General features: G+C 46.5%; 1 protein-coding gene across 5 annotated transcripts in view; it reads left to right on the top strand.

Moving 5' to 3' along the window:
- The window catches only part of Fam53a (family with sequence similarity 53 member A), a 32,483-nt gene extending 13,035 nt beyond the window's left edge, over positions 1–19,448 (top strand). For 4 of the 5 annotated variants that reach the window (XM_027387213.2, XM_027387210.2, XM_027387212.2 and 1 more), the window contains 4 exons: positions 3,799–4,033; positions 9,365–9,419; positions 11,857–12,620; positions 18,931–19,448. In XM_027387213.2, the coding sequence (XP_027243014.1) occupies positions 3,956–4,033; positions 9,365–9,419; positions 11,857–12,620; positions 18,931–19,242 (1,209 nt within the window). In that variant the 5' untranslated portion in view covers positions 3,799–3,955 and the 3' untranslated portion in view covers positions 19,243–19,448. The remainder of the gene's footprint in view (positions 1–3,798; positions 4,034–9,364; positions 9,420–11,856; positions 12,621–18,930) is intronic. The other variant, XM_027387214.2, reaches the window with a different exon arrangement.
- The last annotated feature ends 5,947 nt before the right edge of the window (positions 19,449–25,395 follow it).

Here is a 25,395-nt window from a genome sequence, read left to right as displayed (position 1 = left end):
GGCATGTGCCACCACCACTGCTCGGTGATTTTGTTAAATTTTTTTTAAGTTGCATTGTACTTCTGTGGCTTTTCTAGATTGATGTCTGTGCTTTGTGATGAGGTTACCACAAGGCATGTGAGAGCTAGAGATGGCTTAGTAGTTAAAAGTCCTGGCTGCTCTTCCAGAGGAACTATGTTCAATTCCCAGCAACTACATGGCAGCTCACAACTGTCTGAAACTGCAGTTCCAGGGATCTGGCACTCTCTCTGGACTCAATATGCATGTGGTACACAGACATACATTCAGGCAAAACATCCAGACACATAAAATAAGTAATTTTTTTTCTCTTCCAGTTTTTCCAAACAGGGTTTTTCTGTAGCTTTGAGGCTGTCCTGGAACTAGCTCTGTCAAGCTGGCCTCAAACTCTCAGAGATGTGCCTGCCTCTACCTCCCGAGTGCTGGGATTAAAGGCGTGCGCCACCACCACCAGGCCTTAAAAACAAACAAATCTTGAAATAAAAAGTAACAACAAGGGGCTGGAGAGATGGCTCAGAAGTTAGGAGCACTGGCTGCTCTTCCAGAGGTCCTGAGTTCAATTCCTAGTTACCACATGGTGACTCACAACCATCTCTAATGAGATCTGGTGCCCTCTTTTGGTGTGCAGGCAGACATGCATGCAGAACTGTATATATAATAGATAAATCTTGAAAAATTAAATAAAAGGTCACAAGGTATGTGAGAGCCCCTCTGGTGGCACATGGGCCAGAAATGGGCACTTGTCATCATCATTCTCCTTAATGGAAAATCCTGCAAAGCCCTTGTCCTGTTTGGGCATGGCTGAGAGGTTTGGGGACTTGGGGGCTTTTAGTTTAAATGAGCAGTAAGGCAAACTGCCTATGGCTCTATGTCCCTGCTGGCTCTGCAAAGCTTATGGAGGATCAGTACTGCTCCTGTGATGTGGCTGGTTGTAATTTAGTCTCTTTCATTTGAAAGAAAGGCAGACAGGCTGGCCCTGCTCGGGCTGCTGCTCCTCTCTGGCATAAGTTGGAGCTGGTGGTCACCCTGCTGGGGTTGAGTATGCCAAGTGCTGTGCCTTTAGGCATTCGGATGAAATTTCAGGGATCATATGTGAGGGGTGTGATACACACCCCTGGCTGAGAACAGCGCCCATATGTTGATGGATGGCAACTTTTATTGAAATGAGCTCACAGATATTCATGGGCTGGGCAACCTGCTCTCTGCATCTGCTAATGCAAACTTATGCTAGGCTCCAGGCTAGCCATTGTGTGCTGCTCAGTGTGGTGTTAAGTGTGGTGTTAAGTGACGTGACCCTGTTCCCCATACTTGCTACATGTTGACCTTGCCTTGTTCAGTTACATGCTGGCTTTTGAGCCTCATATTTCAAAGTCACAGAGGAAGTGTTTGCTGGTTCTGTTGACAGGTGTGTATATATATTTTCAAGAACAAAAAGTGGATGTTTGATCTTGTTTGAGATCTTTCTAGTATCTGTAGAAATGTCCATATGATTTTTCTCCTTCATTCTGTTCCCTTCTTCTGTTGATAGCGTGTCCTAGGCTTGGGTGCATCATGTTTGCCAACATGAGTCTACCTGGCTGTGATGGTACTTCCAGCAGGTGTGGATCTTGTGACTCAGACCCTCTGCTCTTGGGGCAAACACTCCCAAGGATTGCTCTCCTTTGGAGTGCCTTACTGGGTGGAAGGAGGTGGCCTGTGCCCCAGGGTGATATGTTGGTTGTGGATACATACTGCAGAGGCCCTGAGGTGGTTCTGTTGGGCTAACTCAACTTGTAGGAACTCTGCTTTCTTTTTTCTTCCTTCCTCTTTTGAGTAACGTGCTTGCTCTGATCTGTTGCTGGACAGTCCCTTGTCAAGGGCACCGGCAAGGCTGACTACCAGAGTGCTTCACCTTTATGCTTCTTCTTTTTTTTTTTTTTATGCAGTGCTGTGTTTTTTTTTTTTTTAGTTAAATTTTTAAATGTATTTTACATACCAATCACAGTTTCCCCTCCCACCTCCTTTCTATCCCCTCATCCTCTCCTTAGAAAGGGTAAGGCCTCCCATGGGAGTAACAAAGCATAGTGTATCAAGTTGAGGCAGGACCAAACTCCTCCCCTCTGCATTATGGCTGAGTGAGGCATCATCCCCATAGGGAAAAGGTTCCAAAAAGCCATTTCATAACACCAGGGACAGATCCTGGTCCCACTGTTAGGGGCCCCACAAACAGACCAAGCTACACAACTGTCACTCACATGAGGAGGGTCTGGGCTGGTCCCATGCAGGCTCCATTGCTGATTTTGTAGCTAGGTGGCTGGCCCCCGGGAGTCCTCCTGTCCTGTGTTTCTTGCTCCTTGATCCTCCTTCCAGATTTCTCCTGTTTATTCTCTAGGTCTGCCAGCCCCACCTGTCCTTTCTCCTGTTGTGCTACTGGCCATTTGGCTCTTTATTAGACCATCAGGTGTTTTAGAAAGGCAAAGTAACACAGATTCACAGAGATAAACAAATGCTACATAAAAGAATGCAAATGGCCTGATGGTGGTGGCGCACACCTTCAATCCCAGCACTCAGGAGGCAGAGGCAGGCGGATCTCTGTGACTTCGAGACCAGCCTGGACAGTCTCCAAAGCCACAGAGAAACCCTGTCCTGAAAAACCCCACAAAATAAAAATAAAATAAAAGAATGAAGCACATCTTTGCATTATTAAGACAAATGTTCTGCAGCATAAACAAATGTAACACATGTTAAAATAATATTCTATAACCGTGCTGTGAATCTAGGTCTTTTTGTACTCTAAGCAAGTATTTACCACAGAACTCCACTCCCAGCCCTACTTGTTGATTATCCCAGTTTGCCATGTTTTCCCACCCTTTTGCTTTCTAAGCTGGTAGCCCTTGGCTGAGGCACCTGCTCATAGTCAGGTGTGAAACACTGAGAATCAGAGCCGTGTGTGGGCATTGAAGTGACAGCTGTAAAGGGTGCAGGGCCTCTTGCATGTTCTTAGTTGTTTGCTTCTGAGATCAAAAGCTAAGAGCCCATGACCTCCCTTTTTGTAATTACCAGAGTTGACCTGGTCCCTTGCCTCAGGTTGGACCTGGTCTAGAGCTCTGTGCTTGCCTCTGGAACCCCCACCCTTCATTTTTGTAAAGAGAACCCCAGCTTCAAGGGCAGGAGTTGGGGAGCTCATCTGTAAGAGCTAGCAGGCCTCTGTGGTATATGGGGTTCAGTAGCTTACCACAGGTGTTCTCACTGGGTGTGAAGCTGTTATCTCTTCTCATGCATTCATTGCCCTTTGGGGACAAAGCCTGCCATGGGCTTTTTTGCTGCTTCAGGAGAGGTCTAGGAGGCTAGTTCTAATAAGCACCTTTGGTCTTCATCTAGACCAGTGGTTTTCAACCTTCCTGACACTGCGACCCTTTAGTACAGTTTGTCACGGTGTGCTGACCCCAACCATAACATTATTTTCATTGCTACTTCATAACTGTAATTTGGCTACTGTTATAAATCATAATGTAAATATCTGTGTTTTCCAATGATCTTAGGCAACCCTATGAAATGGTTGTTTGATCCTCTCCAAGGGGTTGTGACCCACAGATTGAGAACCACTAGATGTTGTAGCCGTTACTAGAAGGTTACTTGAGGTTTAAAGCTATTACCAGAGGTTCCAGGAAGGAACATGCTTGATTGTTTTGGAATCAGAAAAATGTTTGTCAGAGGGATGTTAGAAACATTTTGTGTACACGGGATGTTGTATATAACAGAAAAATCTACATATGGTCATATGGCAATTTCTCTTTACAGAGACACAACCCTGAAGAGTCTGTGGAAATGGGTCAGCATCGTTAAGTCAGAGCTATAACCCCGAGTTTTAGCTCAGACCTGATGGCTTGAGCCTTCTGATGTCCAGTGTTCTGAAAATCCAGTGCCCATAGATGTGGACCAAGGAAGAGCCCCGACCATGGTCACGCTTATCACAGAGAAGCTGCAGAACCAGAGTTTGGATGACCTTACCCGAAGGGCCCATGAGGCTGGCCCGGTGAGTCAGCTTGGGGGTCAGAGGTGGGCACAGCCCATTGTTCTGATTGTGCGGAGACATAGACATGGAGACAGCACACTGTAGGGTGGAGGCAGAGCTGAGTGGGGGCATTGGACAGAAACCAGTGTCTGTCATAATCATCACCACAAACCAAATCAACTTCTAATGCAAAGCTGACCTACATAGAATTCTGTGACCTGCTTACCAGATCTGACAGGGTAAGTAAGTGATTCTGTGGTCCTGCTACCCCTTTCCAGAGATGTCTCAGATTTATCAACACAGGTTCACAGATTCACAGCTTCAGCTTGGTGGGTGGGTCTTTTTTTTTGTTTTTTTAAACCATGAAGCCATTTATTTTAAATCATATTGAATTTATTAGTTTTTTTCTTTTTTTGAGACAGGGATTCATTGTTCACCTGTAGCTGGCTTGGAACTACCTGTGTAGACCAGGCTAGCCTTGAACTCACAGAGATCCAACAACCTCTGCTTCTTGAGTGCTGAGATTACAGCCGTGTATCATCACACTCAGTGGTTATTTTTAATGTTTTATGTTTATAACTTATTACTTATTACTTGACTCCAGATGCACTTTAATGTTTTGTCTTTGGTTTTCAGTACCGTGAAACTTGAAACTAACACAGATACACTCTGAATACAGATAGGGATTCCAGAAACACAAAGCAAAGAAAGCACGCAAACAACTCTTGCATTCTTTACTTAAGGTCTTGTATGATGGTGGTGTCCATGTTGGACAATGTTCATGTCCAGACTATAGCAGAAGTCTTTCTAAACTTGGATGCCTAAAGGATGTTTATTCTTCCCAGTGAACTATTCATAAAATTTACACTAGGAGATTCACCAAGTCAAGGCATCCTAAACATAATTAACAATTTTCTTTTCTTTCTTTTTTTGGTTTTTAGACAGGGTTTCTCTGTATAGCCTTGCCTTTCCTAGGACTAACTCTGTAGACCAGGCTGGTTCTTGAATTCACAGAGATCCACCTGGCTCTGCCTCTCAAGTTCTGGTATTAAAATCATGTGCCATTACCACCCATCAGTTGTTTTCTAATAACAAAACTAAATACCAGTTTTAAAAGTACAACTTCAAATAATTAAATTTTGATAAAACTAAAATCATTATACATTCAGTGCCTCCATTGGTATGGCTGTGGTGCTAGTCTGGGTTGTTTGTGCTGCCTGCTTGAGTCCCCATGTTCTGGATGGGGACAAACTTGTGTGACCACAGTTTTGGCACTTGGGCCACCAGAATGATGCAGCTTTTGAAGCACAAGGGCAGCAGAGCTAGAGAATGCAAGGGATCTTACCTAGTCTTAGAGCTCTCTTGGGGACAAAAGCTAATGTCTGCCACCGTGGATTCTGTCATTATGAACTCACAATGTGTGCCTGATTCTGCACCTCTGGTCTTCCTCTAAAGCCAGTATCCTCCAGTCCTCCCCTGATTCAGCAGGGCTAGCTCCTCCCATCCTTGTCATCAGTGTTCACTTTTTTTGGTCTATGGGCTCCTCTTTGGTTTTTTTTTTTTTTTTTTTTTTTTTTTTTTTTTTTTTTTTTTTCGAGACAGGGTTTCTCTGTGTAGCTTTGGAGCCTATCCTGGCACTCGCTCTGGAGACCAGGCTGGCCTCAAACTCACAGAGATCCGCCTGCCTCTCCCTCCTGGCAGAGTGCTGGGATTTAAGGCGTGCACCACCTATGCCCGGCCCCATATGGGCTCCTCTTTACTCAGCTTATAAACCCTGTACCTGAGGTGCACCCAGTTTTTGTTACTTTGCCGTTTCATACTTGGAGGATAGTGAATAGAACTGTTACAGAAGACCTGGAAAAATGAGTTATTGTTATCTGACTCACTGCTACCTCAGGGGAGGAGAGGCACAGATGATTTGTGACCATAGGGGTGGATTGGTGAAGGCAATGGTCTCATGTATTGCTGGGCTGCCAGAGCAACAATGAGGATCTGGAGTGTGATTTGGGGTCTACATTGAAGATGGGAAAGTTTTTTTGTTGGCAGAGAAAATGAGGGATTTGGGGGCAACAAGAAAGGAACAATTGACAGGTAGTTGGGCCCAGCTATCACATGTATTTGGGCTTAGAGTATTCTAAGACAGCAGGGGACACTGGGACCTGAACTTCACATGTGCATTTCAGTTGTGCATTGAGGCTTCTAATACAGAGCTGGGAAAGTGTTTACTTCTAGAGAGGCAGGGAGATAAGGAGTCAGTGTAGCTGGAGGAAGTGGGCAATGACTTGGGCAGGAAGTGCTTTCCTGGCTTAGGGCTTGGTGGCTGTGAAGATCATATACTGTGCTGGATGTGTTTTTGTCAACTTGACACAAGCCTACGTATCTAATTGAGAAAATAAGATTATAGGCATTTTCTTGACTAATGGTTGATGGTGAGGGCTCAATAGGGATAGAACCACCATTGGTCCTGGATAGTATAAAAAAGCAGGCTGAACAAGCTACACAACAAGCCAGTAAGCAGCATTCCTCATGGCTTCTGCTTTAGTTTCTACCTTCTGGTTCGTACCTTGATTGAATTCTTGCTTTGGCTTCTGTCTGTGAACTATGACTAAGGATATGTAAGCCAAATAAACTTTTCTCCCAAGTCACTTTTAGTCATGGCATTTTATCACAGTAATAGGAAACCTAACTAAGACATAAACCTTGGTCTGGGGATTTGACTCTTAGGTGTCAAGGGCTTGAAGCAGAAGGACTAGGATTCAGATCAGGGTAGCAGTCCCCCATAGCTGTGGGAAGAAGATAGTGAGACCAACGGAAGCAGAGAGAAAGGCCAGCTAAGACTACCAACATTAAATTGGTCCAGGATAGATGTAGCAGAGCTATCGTAAAAGTCTATGAGCTAGATGTCAGGGGAAGAGGAGAGAGGAAAGTTTGATGTGGCTGAGCTGGAAGCAAGAAGCTTGGAAGGCTCATCATGACACTGGTTTAGATAGATGTAACATGGGTGGTTGGTGCCCCTATGTGTGTTTCCTAGTCATATACATCTGGACACGGCCAGGCTTGGATTGGCCTAGTGGGAGCAAGGAGGCTTAGAAGCTGCCATGTCTCAAGGCCCTGGCATGTGGTATGATACAGAGGCTGATTCCTACAAATGGATGTAATCAGTACTCTGCTCTCTTGTATTAGATCCACTGTCCTGCGGGTCTGCACTCATGTCCTTGAGCTGTCCACCTGCTCAGCCCATTTCTCACACAGCCAACGCCTTGTAGATAGATGCTTGCTGTGAAGTGTCTGGCTATGCTGCACCAGTCCTTGATTGTGGACTGAGTACATCTGGTTAGGTACAGGCCCACAGCTCCTCAACTATCCGAGGAACCATTTCTGTTGACTAAGAAAGGCTTGTTCCTCCTGAAGTCTATTGAGTTATTGTGGTAGGTGTATTCTTACGCATTCTGGGGATGCAGACCCAAGGAAGGTGGACTATGAAAACAGCAGGTACTTGCTCTGGGGAAGTGGTTGGATCTCAGCAGGACTGATGTTGGATAGGGGAGTGCTATCAGTTATGTGGAAGAGGAAACCATTATGCTGGCCCAAGACGGGGCATTTACAGCAAGCTATTCGAAAGGTGTGGGCGGCCAACTAACTATGCACAGTGGCATAAGAGCTTCCACCATTTGCAGTACCTGTAAAGCAGGTTTCTCTCTATCGTAGCCTGAGATTGTTCAGTGCCCACAGAACCCAGGCTGGTCTTATGTTCACCACCCCTATTCAGCTTTGCTCTGGGAAGCATCATCCACTGCAGAGGAAGACCTGTCTATCTGTAGACAGGCTACCTGTAGTTAAAGGGTACCTTTCATGAGTCATAAACCCAACTTTTAACTTATTTTATCTTTATTTATTTATTTTCTTGCTTTCTTATTTATTTACTTATTTATTTATTCATTCAGAATGGAGTTTTACCTAGCCTACCTGGCCTTGAACTTGCTATGTAGCCAAACTCCTGATCCTCCTTTTTCCATCTCTATAAAATCTCCAGTTCTGGATTATAGGCATGTGCCACTTGTCTTGCTTATTAATCAGTTGATTGATGAACAGGGTCTTGCTAAGTAACTCAAACTGGTTTGGAACTTGGAGTATTCTTCTTGTCTTGGCCTCCCTGATCATTAGTGTGTACCAAATACCTAGCTTTCTCTTTATGTGAAACAACAGTAGTTCCCCAAGACTTCTGGTATAGTTGCTAAGGCATTTCCTGCTAATCTCTGAGCCTGCCAGTAGTTTATCTGCTTACTTGGAGGGGGGTTATCCTGCTGTCTGGACCCTTCTCAAGGCTGGGGCCATCAGGCTAGGGCTTGGAGACTATATTTGGACTATCATTAGCAGTTAAGGGTTTTTAGGTCTTAGTCTTTTTTTTTTTTCCTTGTGTGTATGGGTTTTGCCAGCATGCATGTTGGTGCACCACTGTGGAACCAGAGATCATTGGATCCTTTGGAACAGGAGTTATAGACAGTTATGAGCTGCCATTTGGGTGTGGGAATTGAACCCAGGTCCTCTGGAAGAGCAGGCAGTGCTCTTAACCACTGAGCCATCACTCCAGACTCTCAGTCTTTTTAAAGTTTTATTTATTTTTATTTTCTGTTTAGTAGTATTTACCCTGAATGTATGTACACCATGTGTGTACCTGGTACTCGAGGAAATCAGAAGAGAGCATCAGATCCCTTGGAATTGGAGTTACAGATGGTTGTGAGCTTCTGTGTGAGTGTTGGGAACTGAACTGAGGTCCAGAAAGAGCAGCCAATACTGAGCTGTCTCTTAACTGCTGAGCTATCTCTCCAGCCCCTTAGGGTCTTTCTGGAAAGTAGCTAGGTGGTGAGGTTTGAAAGACCATTAGCACAGACTATCCAAAGGGAAAAGATCAAAACTTCAAGAGCAAATATGACAAAGCATGTAGTGAGTGACTTGTGATGGTGTCCATTTGTTCAGCTAGATTTTGATAGGTTAAAAATAATCATATTGGGCTAGTGAAATGGCTCAGTGGGTAAAGGCATTTGTGCCAAGCCCAACAAACTGAGTTTGATTCTGGAACCCATGTGGTGGAAAGAAAGAATGGACTCCCATAAGTTGCTTCTCATTTTAATTGTAGTGCATACATAACCCACTCCTCTATACAGAAAATAAATGCTTTTTCTTTTTTTTTTAAAACCAAACCTCAACCCCTTTATTAAGAAAAAGATATTGTCTAGAGGTCAGTGCTTTTTGTTTTAAATACCAGCAGAGGTATTAGGGAGAAATAGCATTATTGTAGTGGATTTTTGAGTTTTCACATGAGCACTGAGACTTTTCTCTTGTCACTTTTAGTACTCTGCTGAGAAACTGAACAAAAGTGGCCATTTGTTCCCTTTGGAGATTGGCGGTAAGTGTCTCAGAAGCCCAGGTAGGGTCTTTCTAGGGCTGAAGTAGCTGATGATGGAGTAAGGTAGTGTTGGGCCTTTGGCCAGGAGGGGGGTTTGGAGCTGGACTGAGTCAGGTATTTAGAGCAAGGCCTTTGTGTGACCTACATGTGTGACAGGAAGATCATGAACCATCACCCTCCCTGCTCATGGTATAGGGGTCAGAACTGGTTTCTAAGCAGGATGGGCAGGGTCAAGTCTCAGCAAGGCCTCTCTTTCTGCTGCTGGTGATGTGGGAGAGGCTTTATGTGATACATAAGGCCCACTTTGTGGTTTCCTTCAGCTATTGGGGAAGGGTTAATCAGGTGGTATGTGGTTCTGGCTGTCTTTCTGCTGTGGTACACATGACTAAAGGAGTACTCCTGGACCTGCCTATGTTTGCCCTCACTTCCTGACACATTGCTCTTTAGCAGTTACACTTAGTGGTCCCGAAGTGTGGGGCACATTTCTTTTAAATCCAAGCAAAGACCCTGGGGTTAGAATCACCCTGTGTTGGTCTTGCTAGTTGGAACAGCTTACGTGGTAGAACCATGTCAGGTTCACCTTACTGAGTACCAGATTACAGAAGTAGAGGTATTGATTATCTTTTTCCCAGACAGTTGAAAGTAGGACGTGAAGCCTCCATCCCTCATCTCACCTGACCTGTGTCTTCACTCCCTCTTGATGTTGGCTCCTCCAGTCCATCCTTCATATGGAAGGGACCATGTTAACTACCTCAGTCCCTGCTTAGAGTTTCTGAGGCCTCTAATGGACTCCTTTCTTCCCTTTTCTCCTCAGCCCCCTCTCTTGCCTCCTGCTGTCTTAGGTTACCCCAGGACCCTTGATGTATCTTTCCCTAGAGGTGAACCTGGCTGTTTCCTATTGGTCTCTATGGCCTTTATGCTAGTGTCTCTTAACTTGACAGTGGTTGGAAGAATCAGGGAAAGGCTGAGTGTCCTGTTGGAAGTCCTCCCATTAAGTGTGTCTAGAGCGCCCTCTGGTCAGGTTTGGATATTTGGACCTCGTAGCTGGGTTGACTCTATATGAAGACACCCACATACCTGACTTTGCTCTTCTGTGAGTAAGGGCTGGAGCAGGTGCCTGCTCTTTGTAGCCAACAAGAGGAACTCATTGCAGGGTCTGGGTGCTAGGCTGTACTGAGTGCTTGTGCTGACCAGAGGAGAGCTGGACTAGTCTGGACAGGTGTATGGAGAGCTGTCATGTGGGCATATTCCCTGGGGGCGGGGTATAGATTTGTATTAGCTCCTGGGGTGCTGAGTCTTATGAGATACAATCTGGGCTCAGATGTCTTAAGGACTCCTAAATCTTCCTCAGGGGCTTGATGGAAGGGGCAAAAGAAGTACCCTTTATGTTCACTTGTGATGTCTTAGGTACATGTGTTGCAAGATGACCAGCCACCAATGGGTATTGCCAACAGCTGCTTTAAGGCGAAGAAGTGGAGGCTTGAGGATGTTGGGTTGGGGCCCAGTCCAATGTCTAGCAGGCAGATGTCCAGGCTAAGTCTTGTTTTGTTGAGACAGGGTTTCACTGTATATCCCAGAAAAAAAGTGAAACTCAAATGCTGGTTAATCCTGCCTTTGCCTCACAAATACTGGGATCACAGAAATGAACCACTACACCCAGCTTCAGCCAAGGCCTTTATCTGAAAGAAGATTTGAGACTGGCTATTGATTTTGGTCATTAAGTAATGTGGCAGTTTCTAAGAAGTAGCTTTGTCTGGCTCCTGACTGGCAAAAGTCCACCTTTAGAGGCTAACCAGGGACAGGGGACACTTTGACACAGTGTACTAGTGAAATGGGGGTAAGATCGCAATCAGGTTATTTTCAGGAAACATAGGTGAAGAGACAACTCCTTCAGACCAGGGGAAGCCAGGCTTAGTGGTATACACCTTTAAACCCAGAACTCAGGAGGCAGAGGCAGATGGATCTGTGACTTTGGGGCCAGCTTGGTCTTTATAGTGAGTTCCAGGACAACTGAGGCTATATAGAGAGACCCTGTCTCAAAAACAAAACAACACAAGCAAAAAAAGACCAGGTGGGGGCTGGAGAGACGGCTCAGCGGTTAAGAGCACTGCCTGCTCTTCCAGAGGTCCTGAATTCAATTCCCAGCAACCACATGGTGGCTCACAACCACCTTGAATAAGATCTGGTGCCCTCTGCTGGCATGTAAGCAGAAGACTGTATACATAATAAATAAAATCTTTAAAAACAACAACAACAATAACAACAACAAAAAACAGGTGAAGCCTGGTGATTCAGATGCCACTGGCCACTGAAGACAGGGTGGTACCAACCATGTAGCAGTGATTTGTTCAGATGTGTCCATGAACCTGGGGAGGGAGGCAGCAGTGTGGCTTCCTGTTGCTCACCTGTTTCTTACCACACATTTGTGTTTCCTTAGTAGACAAAAGTCCCTGGAAGGCCTTACATGGAGGATGGCCCATTGGAAGCCAGGTGACCTCAGGCCCCTTCCCATTGGGCTCACTTGGTGTGTCTCACAGCGAAGGTCTCAAATGGCAGCTGGCATCTCCAGGGCCTGTGGATGTGGGCAGCTTCTTGGACCTCCGTGAGAGCACAGGGCCACCTGCAGCACCACCGACCAAGCGACACTGCCGGTCCCTGTCAGAACCGGAGGAGCTGGCTCGATGCCGCTCCCCATGGCGCCCTAGTAGCTCCAAGGTGTGGACTCCCATCTCTAAGAGGAGATGCAACAGTGGTGGGAGTGCCACACTGCACTGCTGCAGTGGCCTTGGGAACCCTACCCTGCAGGGAAATCTAGGCCCAGGCCTACCTAGGAGTCCTGTATCACCTGCGGGCCCTACCTCACCACTGACACCCCGGCCAGCTTCAGCCAGTAGTGGCTTTGTGGATGGCAGTGAAGGCAGTACAAGCTCAGGTCCACCTTGGCTTTCTTCAGGACCCTGCTCGTTTTCCTCCAGGCGCCGACTGTCTCTCTCACAAGAGCACCTTGTAGACGCAAGTGCTTGCCTGCCTTCAGCCAGCAGCACCCCCACATCCACACCTGAACTAGGCCGACACCATGGCCTGCTCCGGTGCCGCTCACAGCCTTGTGTATTGGATGGGAGGAGGGTCCGGCGCAAGCGGAGACGGGAGGAGGATGCCAGGTGGACACGCCCATCCTTGGACTTTCTGAAAATGACACGGGTGAGGCTACATTTTTGTTTGGGGGTTGCTTAGGAAGCCTATGTTTTGCCTTGTGTTGGTCTTGCGGTAAGGTTGGTTATGGTCAGCAGTCCTCTAATCTTACTTGACTACTTCTGAGCTAAGATACTGTGTAAGGCCAGCTTATCAGGGAACATGGCATAGTTTGGTTTGTGGAAGGATGGCCTGTCCCAGCTGACCCCCAAAACTTCAGTCATAACCCACAGGCAGATAGAACCCCCACATGTGGAACTTGGACCCTGGGCTCTGAGGAAGCAAAGAGGGACTGAGCGTGGATTTTCAACTAAACTGTTGCATTTGGTGCAGCCTCATCTCTTGGGAACCCTGGCTACATTTTGGGGGTGGCAATTATTTATAAAGTGAGAAGCCTTTCCTAGAAGTTGAGGCAGAGCTTGGTACCACTGAAGGCACAGACCCTTGGCTTGTGATGGCTGCAGGAGCCAGAGCTGCTGACTTGGTCTGTGCCTCATTCAGAGACCAGCAGGTACCTAGATGTGCTGTGCTATCATACCCTGGACGTCCCTGGAACATTCTGGGGGAGTTTGTTTTGTTTTTTTCTTTGAGACAGGATTTCTCTGTGTGGCCCTGGCTGTCCTGGAACTTGCTCTGTAGACCAGGCTGGACTTGAACTCAGAGATCCACTTGCCTCCTGAGTTCTGGGATTAAAAGGTGTGTACCACTGCCACCCATTGGAGCATTTGGTTTTGAGGGAGGGTTTTAACTGGTGTAGCAGACCACTGCCTGCTCTCATCTGGATCCCAGAGAGGTGCCCACTGCTAACAATGGGGAGAAGGAGATGAGAACAGTGAGAATGGGCCCTCACTGTGGCTAGGAGAGCATGTCTAAGTGGATGTATCTGGAGCTTGGGTAGGTTTTCCTAGCTCCCCTGTGGGAGCTAGAGTGGAGCCCAGCAGTTCTGCTCCTTTCTGTTGGTTGTTAGGAAGGAACAGAAGTAGTAGACCCCTGGTACTCCCCCACCCACACCACCCCCAGCCAGAGCCTCACTAAGGAGCCTTGGCTGGTCTGGAACTTGGCTGGCTTTGGAGTCATAGAGATTTGCCTGCCTCTGCTTCCTGAATGCTGGATTAAATACATGGCCCCTTGGTACTTCTTGCAGGAAGCAGGACTGAGGGGGAGTCAGGGTTGTCCCTCTCTTCTCTTGGTGACTGTCATTGACAATTCCCTGACACTCCATTACCCATACCTGTCCCAGGGCTTCAGGCCTGATTTGCCTCCTGTAGGCACTGCTGTGAGTGCATGTCAAACTCTGGATGTTGTGGGTGGTGCCAGAACTGTCCTGAGAAGGAGCTGCTTTAGTGTGTCTGTTGAACCCATATTGGGACAGTGCAGATAGGACAGACTGCCACTGTGTTTGGGAGAAAGCTGTCTGGTAATCCCAGTCTTGTGGGAGGTAGCTTAACGCCTGCTGATGCCTATTTTTACATCCTGCTGATGTGACTGTTGACTCTGCTTGACAGGTTTTCCAGAAGCCTCTTTCTGTGAGGGTTGAAAGCTCAGTCTCCCTGGTATGACTGTAGAGGGCTGACAGAAAGGAAGTGGTGGTGCCTTTACTGTGATGTTGGCTGTTGGAAAGTTGGCAACAAGTTCTGGATACCCAAGTTTCCCCTGCTAGCCAGTGCTATGAGTGTGGTATGTGGTATCACCATGTGTATGCCAGGAGGACAGCAAGCAGCATAGGATGAGGATGCCAGCAGAGGAGTCCTTGACTTGGTACCTTTTGGGGAGGGGGATAGCTTATAACAGAGATGGACTGATAACCAGGGATAGTCCTGCTCTGGAGATGCTGTCAACATTCTGGGCTCCATAGGAGGCAGAGAAAAGTATCTGGCCAGGGTGGTGCTGGTGCTAGGGCATTATAGATGTGCTCATTGTGAAGGTAGGGTGTCTTATAGGCCCCACGTCATGCCTGCTCCATTGTTCAGTCCTCCTGAGCAGTGGCTTCTTTTCTCTCTCCCTACCCCAGTTGTCTGCTTCAGGATTCATAAGCCCTCTGTTCCTGGTGTGAACACTATTCTAGTCAGCCTCCACTTAGTCCCCGCATCCTATTGTGACTTACACTTAAAGGTCAGCATCACTGTCTAGTTAGCTGTTGCTGGGCTGCAGGTGAGCCCAGTTCAGCTGGAAGCATCTGAGCTGTGGTGTCCCATTATCCCTTAAGGTCATGGGACAGGAAGCTCAGCAAGAAGGTCCTGCTCATGCTTAGCTGCAGGATCTGCTTCCCAGCTCCCTCCTGTAGCTCCTGACCATTGCCTTTGTGGGACACATTGCTTTCCAGAGTGGGTGATACGAGGAGCTGGCAAGGAGACATTGCAGTGTTTTGTGGCATCTAATTTCTGTGCGTTCCATGTAGTCCACATGCACCATGATGCACCTGCCTATGGGACTGGCTAGCAAATATTTGCAGTGCCTGTGCTGAGCCCTGTGTACTGAGCAGGCACTGGCTAAAACACCTGGGATTGTGCAGACAGATGATGTTGTAGGGGCAGGGACAGTAGTGTAGGAGGCCGGGTGAGAATAGCATTGTGGTTTTTTTCTTTTTTTTTTTTCTGGTTGTGTGTGTGTGTGTGTGTGTGTGTGTGTGTGTGTGTGTGTATGCTTTTACTTTTGTGTGTGGATGTATATGTTCATTTGTGTAGTAATCCAAGTTCAACCTTGGATGGTGTCCTCAGTGAATGTTACCCACTTTATTTTTTTATTTTATTTATATTATTTTTTTGGTTTTTTGAGACAGGGTTTCTCTGTGTAGCTTTGGAGCCTATCCTGGCACTCGCTCTGGAGACCAGGCTGGCCTCAAACTCACAGAGATCCACCTGCCTCTGCCTCCCGAGTGCTGGGATTAAAGGTGTGCGTCACCAACGCCCGGTTTATTTTTTATTTTTAATTTGTTAATTCTTTTTTATTTTTGACATTATAATTACATCATTTCCCTGTTCCCTTTCCTCCCTCCAAACCCTCCCATATACCCCTCCTTGCTCTCCTTCAAAATCATGGCCTCTTTCATTAATTTCTCTCTCTCTTCTCTCTCTCTCTCTCTCTCTCTCTCTCTCTCTCTCTTTCTCTCTCTCTCTCCCTCCCTCCCCCCTCTTTCTCTCCTGTAGTTCTTTGTGTAGGGATGAGGCCTGTGGTCTTTTCCCTGGTACACTTTGGCATATCTATTTATTGTTCTTGTTTAGCTTGTTAGCTCATGTTTAGACAGTCATGTTGGTGAGACTTCATGCCTTCTGATGTTAGTAGGAAACACAGTCTCACAGCAACTCCTTGGTCCTCAGGCTCTTAGAATCTTTCTGTTCCCTCTTCTCCAATGTTCCCTGAGCCTTGGTTAAGAGTTGTTTTATAAATGTGCCCATTGGGGCTGAGCTCCACAACTCTGTTTTTGGTTGGTTGTGGTTCCCCTCATCTTTGATGAGGGGTAAGGACTACACTTATCTGTGGGTATAAGGGCAAATATGCAAATATTTATGATGCAGTTAAGGATTATGCTAATTTAGTAACCACTTTAAAAAAAAATTGAAACAAGGTTTCTTTCTGAGACATGGGCTTCACCAGTTTGGCTAGGCCAAGTGACTAGAGGCCCAGTGACCCTCTTGTCTCTGACCCCAGTGCTGGGATTAAAAGCATGCCACTGTGTCCAGGGTGACCAGTTGTTCTGTGTTCCTAGTGTGGAGTACCACCTTTACATTCCCTGCAGGCCATTCTCCATACTTCCTGGAACTTCGACCAGTCTTGTGTTTCTGCCAGACTGACATTTGCCTGTTGGCTGGGCATCCTCTTCTGGGATGATCCTTTGTGGACTCTTCCATCCTGACTTTGTGACCAGTACACTTCAGTATCCAGTATTTTTCTTCAATGGGGCTGAGGCTCTGGGACCTCTCTGAACCCCTCATACCCATTCCTGTCTCCTTGGTGTTGCTCTACCAGTCCAGTGATTTTTCTTTTGAAGGGCTGGGGATATCTTACCTCTGTGAACATTTTGCACCTTGTTGGGAGACGGTGACTTTTTCTTTTTTGGCTCCTATCTCTACAGGTAGCTTCCACTCATGTTTATTCTGATTTGTCTTCAGGTGAGATGTTTTATTGTTTAACAGTCCTGTTGGTTTGTTTACCTGGATACAGGTCATCATTGAGTAGCAATAGGTGCTGGGTCCTCCCTTGAGGACAACCTTTGGGAATGGCGCCAGTTCAAGTCAACATAGATGTAGGCTGTGACCTCTATATTCTGGTGTTTGGTTTTCTCAGAGATGGTGGTTTTGTGTCAGGTTCTTTTTGAGTGGCAGTTATTTCTCTGTGAATAGAGGAGTCCATCAGAGGCTGCTGCTCACTGCTGAGCTGACCCCAGAGGGCAGTGGGGCCCAGCAGTGTTTTCTCACACTTGTTAGACCAGTGTGTAAATCCTGAGGGCACACTTCTGACTACAAACCCAAGTATATCTCTTGTCAGGACAGGAGATCTGCCTGCTGGTGTGTGCCTGGGGTCTACTGTCCTGCACTTGGATGTTGCCACTGTCCAGCAGGGCCACAGAAAACTAGCTGACACAGGGTCCTCCAGCTGGTTCAGTGACATGGATAGTCAAATTCATCTTGATTTGAGTAAAACATTATGTCTTTTCATTTTTGTGACCAGAATCTACCTGCTTATATCTTTAAGGATTTGTTCTTTAGAATATTACTTCTCAAATTGGTTTACTGTTTTTTGAGATAGGGTCTTTCTGTTTACCCTCCCAGTTGGCCTAGAAATTGAGATCCTCCTTCCCCCAACTCCATAGTCCTAGGATGACATCCATGTACATAGTCAAGTGCCACATGCCCAGCAGGGAGTCACTTTTTATAGTTGAACAATAAAGACAACTAATTCTTATAAAAGCACCTGAGAAAGAAGGTCTGTTCTCCCTCAGGGTTTACATGTTTATGTCTGTTTTGATGAGATTGTTTCTAGGGATCTTCTAGTCAAAATAGATTTTTGCCAAGAGTGTTAGCACATGCAGGAAACCTTAGCATTCAGAAGGTGGAAGCAGGAGGATCAGAAGTTCAAGGCTGCGCTCAGCTATATAGCAAGTTTAAGCCACCTGGAGTTACTTTGTTCCTCTCTGTGTTCGTCTTTTATCCCTGTGTCTTTGTGTGTCTCTCTGTCTCATTCAAGAAGCATTGTAGGAAGACTTTTTCTGTTGCTTTGTAGCACTGATTATCTCGAGTTCTGATGGCCAGTGTGACTTGCATGGCCCGTGTCCTGGGGTGTGCTAGCATCTGACAAAGACTTTATAGGCATCTGCTGGAGATTTCGGGGAGGACATAGACAGGATGTGTGAAAGGGGCTGGGCACTTCTGGAAGGGGAACATAATAAGGTCATGCCAGGGAAGTGGCAGGGAAACAAGACCTAGCCCTGTTAGAGGCAGTTGATTTGGTGTAGCCCTGACATGTGTGCATCTGAGAACAGGTGATTTCTAAGAGACATGTGCAACAGTCTAAGAAATCCTCTGAGTAGGCAAGGACTATTGGAACTGGGAGAGAACTTTGGTTTGAGGCAGAGACTGGTAGTTGAATTCACAGAGGACATACAGCACAGCCTTTCAGTTGACCCTTATGGCTCTGTGCCCTGGTTATGCCTTGGTTAGTATATGCTGGAGGCAGCCTAAGATGCTGGTAGGGCTTAGTGCATGCCTGGGAAAGGGTAGTCAGAGGCCCCTTCTTTATATATGTGTGTTTTTGTCATAGATGTTTTAGGATGATAAAGCTCTTCACATCTAGTATTTGAGGAAGGTCAGCCATTAGAAGATGAGAGAGGAAGGTGAGAAGCAGGTTTGAGGCAGTTAGGATTTGAGAAATGAATCATGGGTGTGATGTGTTCCAGCTGATTTACTTTGCCTGAGGACTCTTGTGAATAACTGGGTGTTGTTGGAACTGGGATACATGGGGGTCTTACTTGATAGTCTTATCAGCTGAGAGCAAGACAGGCTCTGGGTGGGATGCAGCCCCCTCTGAGGTCTCTGGCATCTGGGATGTCCCAGGTATTAGGCACTCACACACCTGGTTTTAGTCTGGGTGGGTCCATGCTGGGCTTCCCAGTACCAGCCTTGTATGAACTATGGGAACTCTGTGGCCTTGCTTTCTGACGAGGCTAGGGATATGATGAGCAGGATCCAGGAAACAGCCCAAGGTGCTTAGTGACCATTTGGGATGGACTAGACACTGAGCACACAGTGCCCTCACAGGCAAGCAGAATGTTGTCTTGTACACCTACCAGAAATGCCTTCAGCCCATGTCTTTTCTATTGCAGACTTTAAAAAACTCAAAGAGCCTTTGCTCCCTGGACTATGAAGATGATGAGGACGACACCCAAGCGAAGACTGTTGTGTCCTCCCCATGTAACTCGAAGGACCTTGTGAGCATTATCACACCAGGCTCTAGCCCAAGGATTCCCAGGCCTGCCCCTACCAGTCCCAGTGCCTGGGCTTCAGGAGAGCCAGAGGCCAGCATAGGAGAGGGTGGGAGCAGTGGGGAACCCAGTGATTGGGACAGTGCAGGAGAGGAGGGCGTCTTCCCACTGGACCACGATGACCTGGACCTGGAGCAGATCGAGAACAACTGACTTTTGGCTGAGCAGTGGTTACTGTCTGTCACCTTGGTGCCTGACCAGTGGAAATAACTTGTGTGTTATTTTGAAAATTGAGGCATAATTTTGATTCAGTTTTTCCTAAAGAAGTATTTTGCATTTTTATGGCTTCTACAGTTTGGGAGAGCTCTATTTTGAAATGGGTTTTCAGAGGGCATTCTATTAAAGTGGTTCTGCCTAGATTCTGGCCAGTTCTGTTCTTTTTGTCAGAAGCCTGCTGTGAAAAGAGAGTGCGAATTGCTTGGCAACCTTGGGGCTAATGGTTGCACAGGTGGAGGGATCATGGCCTTGGGTGCTTGGGGTATTCTGCACCCTTGGCCCGTGGTGTTAGTGGTTGGCTAACTGCTGGTTTGGACCACCTGGCTTCCTAGCGATGGTGAGGTGCTGGCTGGGCCGATCTATGAGATAGATCTCACTGCCGAGTCCTGAGTCTGCTTTTCTGTAGCCCAGTGACTTTGAGTTTCTGGGATGTAAAGTGGCATGCCAGTCTCCAAAAGTGATGCTGCTGGCAGCATAGCCAGCATCTCTTCAGTGATTTTAATCCCTAAGATGTCCATTGAGGGAGCACCATTATGAAGAAGGGCTTTGTGACAACTCAAGAAATGATCATCTCTGGAGATAACTTTTTTTTCTTTTTCTTTCTTTTTTTTTAATGTCTTTTTTTTTTTTCTTTCAAGGAAATTTATGAAAGGCAATTGACATTAGTCCTGCTTCCCTGTCAGATGACCTAGGGCATACATCAAATTAGTGGGGATTGGCTTTCAGGGTCTCTCTCTTTCTCTCTCTCTCTCTCTCTCTCTCTCTTTTTCCTGAGATAGGGTTTCTCTGTGTAGCTTTGGAGCCTATCCTGGCACTCGTTCTGGAGACCAGGCTGGTCTCGAACTCAGAGATCTGCCTGCCTCTGCCTCTGCCTCTGCCTCTGCCTCCCGAGTGCTGGGACTAAAGGCGTGTGCCACCAACGCCTGGCTGGCTTTCAGGGTCTCTTTTCCTCTTCTCTATGATTGGGAACCAGTGGTGTGCCTGCAGGCCTCCCCCACTAGCTGACAATGGTGGTACCCATGTAACTGTGTTCAGTAGTACTTGATTGACACATTTACTTGCACAGCAGTGACATGGCCTTAAAGGTTTCCTTTCCATGATGTCCCAGAGCTTTTTTGTTGTTGGAACCTGAGCTGTATCTGCAGAGCCCTGTGAGGCAGGCAGTAGTGGCCCAGCTAGTTCATATGGCCGCACCAAAGCTTCTAGTGTTTGGTTCTAGAATGGCCTGGTCTGGTTAGTGGCCCCCATCATAGTGTGTGTGTTACTCAGAGGTCTCACTCAGTCCAAGGAGTGTGAAATGTAATTTCATAATTCTGCAACCAGTTGAGCAGTATGTTATTACCAAGACTGATGAGTGTCAGCACTACCAGGTACTAAGACACTACAAGACTTGTGGCCTAGCATTGACAACACCCTCTCTGGATTCTGGTCCCAGTTCTTATTTTGAGTGTCCTTACCCCTTTCTGTGGACCACAAGACTCCTGTGCGAGCTCACCCATTCCTTGGCCTGTCTCCCAGAGGACATTACTCTATGGCTGCTCAGTATCCCTCATGCCAACAAGGGCCTCTTAGCCACCTGGCCTACTGAGGATGTTCTCATAGGTTTGCTTTATGCCCCATCTGCATACCTGAATGGCTACCTGCTTGTCATAAGCCCTGTGTCTTTTCTTTAGTTCTTAGACAGAGAACTCAGACCTCACAGAGGCTACTGGGCCTGCCTACCATTTCTTCTGTTCCCAAAGCCCTCTAGTGCCCTTTCCTACCTTCCCTCAGTTGCCTGTTTCCTGCTCTGGGCCTCTGAGCCCCACCCTCAGCCTGGATGGGGCTTTCTTCTGGATTTTCATTGGTGCCCTGTTTCCTGCCTCTCTACTGCAGCTAGGCTGTTACTGGCTACAACCCAGCCAGACTTCCTCGTGCATCCTCACCTGTGCCAGCATCCATGTAGGAGTACAACCCTGCCTCTACCCTCCAGACCCCTCAGGAGGTCGATTTCCCACCATCCTCAGAGCTGTCATTTGGTAACTGTTCTGCTGTTCAGGGATATTGAGATAGTCACATGACTTCCATTTCTAGAACCTTCCATGCCATCTTTACTTTTTAAACTTATCATTTACTTAATTAATATATATGTGTGTTTTGCCTACATGTGTATCTGTGCAACCTGTGTGTATGCCTGATATCTTGGAGGTCAGAAGACGATCTCCTGGGACTGGAATTACAGAGCGTTGTGAGCCACCATATGGGTGCTAGGGACTGAATTCAAGTCCTACTGCAAGAGCAGCCAGTGCTCTTAACCTTCAAGCCATCTCTCCAGCCCCAGAACTTTCCATATCTTGAAGCTGAAGCCATTTTCCCCATTTATCACACTTGCCACCTCTGTCCCTGAACAATGACATTGTGTGGGTCTTGTCTGATTTATATGATGTCTCAGAGGCAGCTGTATGTTTGAGTCTGTTAGGCTTAACTGTTTTTCAGGGACAAACTAGATGGGTGGCCTGAGGTCTGCTTATTCTTGAATGCATTGAGATATATGTTGGCTCTTACTGCTGTGAGGGGCAGAGACATGCCCTGGCAGCTGCTCTGTCCAGTCTGCTGTGGACCCTGATGCCCCCCCCATCCCATCCCCCAAGGCTCTCAGGCAGCTTCCCTTGGTTGTCTGGATCCTGCCTGTCCCTGTGGGGCTCAGATGGAGCAGGTCCTGCTGGTGTAGATATGGCAGTGGATTCTGAACATAATGTGGCCTTGTGGCCTGACACCTCACCCAGTCCTGGCAGGCACAGACACCTCTGCAGGTTCACCAGAAAACCTGGTTCCAGGCATTTATCATGTGCTCTGCACTGTTACCTGGCTGGTCCCTGGGAACTGGGTACTGCTCTTGACCTGTGGGGAAGCACCGGAGGAGGCATGCTCTGCTCAGGGAGAACGATGGTGCCAAGACCCTGGAGCAATGACAAACTTGGGGTACTGGATGTAGCAAGGGGACCTGGGCTTCAAAGGAGAGAACGGGGGTTGGGGGCACAATAGTATGATAAACACGAATTCAAATACATAAGTGAAAACAGACTGAGATCTCCTGTGAATAGGAAGAAACCACAAATGTAGCTATTCTCAGAAGCTGCATACCATGACAAAACTGGACAGATTAAAGGAAAAAGTTATCAATTCCCTATCCCAGTGGGGATTCTGGTAAGCAGTAAGGACAAACTGAACTTATACGTGTCCCCCGTGATGCTCCTAACAATGGGAAGTCACAGCCTTTGAGGCACGGGGAATCAGTTAAAGTGTGACCATGAATAGGTCAGGAGGATATTATCAATATATGTCAAGAAATTGATATTTATTCATAACTATCTGACCATAACTCCCTAACAACAAAGACAACTTCATTGCAAAAAATTGATGAGGACTGGAGAGATGGCTTAGCCATGAAGACCTCTTGCTGCTCTTCCAGAGGACCCAAGTTCAATCCCAGCACCCTATCAGGTGGCTACTAACTGCCTAGTATCCACCACATGGCTTGACAGCAGAGCACTTGCCTGGCATGCCTGAGGCTCTAGGTTCATCCATAGCATCAAAAACCGAACAAGACAAATTCCCAAAATTGAAACAATCCACATCCTCTACCAAAACCCCCAGAAAATCTTTATGACTAGGTGTTGGAGAGGCTGCACACCAGAACTTATCAGATGTATATGAAGTTGTATTTAGAAGGGAATTTATAATCTTAGGTGATCATACTAGAAAAAAAACAAAATAAAAAAAACAAAAGTAGAGCATGAGTGACCTAAGTTGCCAGTTAAAGAAAACAGAACAGCAAATTCTTTCTTTTCAAGCATCAGATAGTATTCTAGGTTTTACCAGCCATAGGTGACCTCCTGAATATTCTTCCTCATTCTAAACCCTTCAAAACTGAAAATCTTGCAGTTTAAGTCATTCATGCATATAATCCTAGCTCTTGGGAGGCTGAGGCAAGCTTGCCACCAGTTCACTGCACGAGGAGTTCCAGGTCAGTTTGAGCTATACAGTAAAAACCCATTTTAGAAAAAAAAGTAACGAAAAAATAAAAACTATTCTCAGTTCCTGATCTGTACCCAGGAGACACTTAGTAGTAGTCATTTACCTAATGAGGGAGAAAGAATAGATCATGAAAAAAGAGGGAGCTGAAGAGAGGCAGGGTGGTTAAGACCACTGGCTGCCCTTCTGAAGTCCCGAGTTGGGTTCCCAGCACCCCACATGGCAGCCTGCAACTGCCTGTAACTCCAGTTCCAAAGGACCCAGTGCCTTGTCTGGGCATAAGTGCTGCACAGACATGCGTGTAGGCAAAATACCCATACACACAAAATTGAAATAACCTTTCAGGGGAGAGAAGAAATAATAAAAGAGCAGAAATATAAGAAACTCACCAAGCAGCAGTGAAACTGACCTGCAGCCTAGGGCATGAACAAGACTGTGGCTGTGATAAATACCACGAGGAAAAAGTAAGAGGAAAAAGGGTTTCTTTTAGCTCACAGTTTCAGGTGATAGTCTGTTATAGCAGAGACATCAGAAGCAGCTAGTCACATTACCTCCACATCAGGAGCAGAGAGATGTTAATATGTGCATAGCTACTGCTCAGCTCTTACACAACTCGGGACCCAAAGCCAGGGTCTTCCTAAGTCAATTAAAATCAAGACAACCCCCCCCCCCACAGGCCAACCTGATCTAAATCCTGCTTGACATCATCTTCCAAGGTGATTCTAGCTTGTGTCAAATTAACATTAAAACTTACCATCACACTGACCAAGGTTTCAAAAACAACACTTCTAGGAATGGAAGGAGGGACAGTGGCAGAAAGATCACAAGAAAAGGAGAGCATATCAGGGACAGCTCAGAGGAGATAGACAAATCTTTGAGAAAATACTGTCAGAAACTGACTCTAGAAGAAAGCGAACCCATAGTCCTGTGGCCATAAGCTCATCTGAATGGTAGTTAGAAATCTTATCACAAAGAGCACTTGGCCTGAGCTGGATATGGTGGCCTATACCTGTTGATGCCAGCACTCATCCTGAGGCAGGAGTATCATGAGCTAGCCTTGACTACAGAGTAAGACGTTGCTTGTTAATTTGTTTTTAGGAACAAAAAAAGATAGAATGGGCTGGAGAGATGGTTCAGCAGTTCAGAGCATTTGCTCTTGCAGAGGACACAGGTTCGATTCCTGGCACCCGATGGCGGTTCACAACCGGGGCCATAGTTCCGGGGCTCATGACACACACTTGGATATACATGCATGCCAGTAAAACATTCACACGTAAAAGGCAAATAAATCAAAAGATAAGCATGGCTCTAGATGTATGTTTGTTTTTTTGGGGGGGAAGGGTTGGGTTTTTTTGTTCCTATTTTTGTTTTTTGGGTTTTGTTTTTCTAGAGTTTCTCTGTTTAACATCTTTGACTGTCCTGAAATTTACTTTGTAGACCAGGCTGGCCTCGAACTCACAGAGATCTGCCTGCCTCTGCTTCCTGAGTGCTGGGATTAAAGGTGTGCACTACTACCGCCTGACTGGATGATTAAAAAAAAACTTAAAAATTACATTCATGGGATGGAGAAATGGTTTAGCAGTTAAAAGCAGTTGCTGCTCTTGTAGTGGACCCTGGGTTTGATTCCCAGCACCTACATGGCAGCTCACAACCATCTGTAACTAGTTCCAGGGGATCCAACATTCTGGCCTCTGCAGGTCCTAGACATATACCTAGTGCACAGACATACACTCAGACAAAATACCCATATATAATTTTTAAAAGTTGCATTTATGTGTTCACACATGTGTACATACCCACACATGTGCATATGTGTATATGAGCATGCATATGTACACATGCCATAGTGGGTGTGTGGCAGTCAGAGGACAACTTGTGAGAGTCAGTTCTCTCCTCCCACCCTGTGGGTTTTGAGAATCGGACTTAGTTTGCCAGGTTGGTGGCTAGCACTTTTTCCTGTTCAGCCATCTCACCCACCTGATTCAGGGCAAGTTTTATAGGCCAGGTCTACAAAACAAGGAAATTCTGATCGTTTACAATCTTTTCTTTTGAGGCAGGATTTTATGTAATCCAGGC

The sequence above is a fragment of the Cricetulus griseus genome (assembly GCF_003668045.3).
Source record: "Cricetulus griseus strain 17A/GY chromosome 1 unlocalized genomic scaffold, alternate assembly CriGri-PICRH-1.0 chr1_1, whole genome shotgun sequence".
NCBI classification, from domain to species: Eukaryota; Metazoa; Chordata; class Mammalia; order Rodentia; family Cricetidae; genus Cricetulus; species Cricetulus griseus.
Note: the sequence above shows the minus strand (reverse complement) of the source record. Positions and strands in the feature narration are given on the sequence as shown.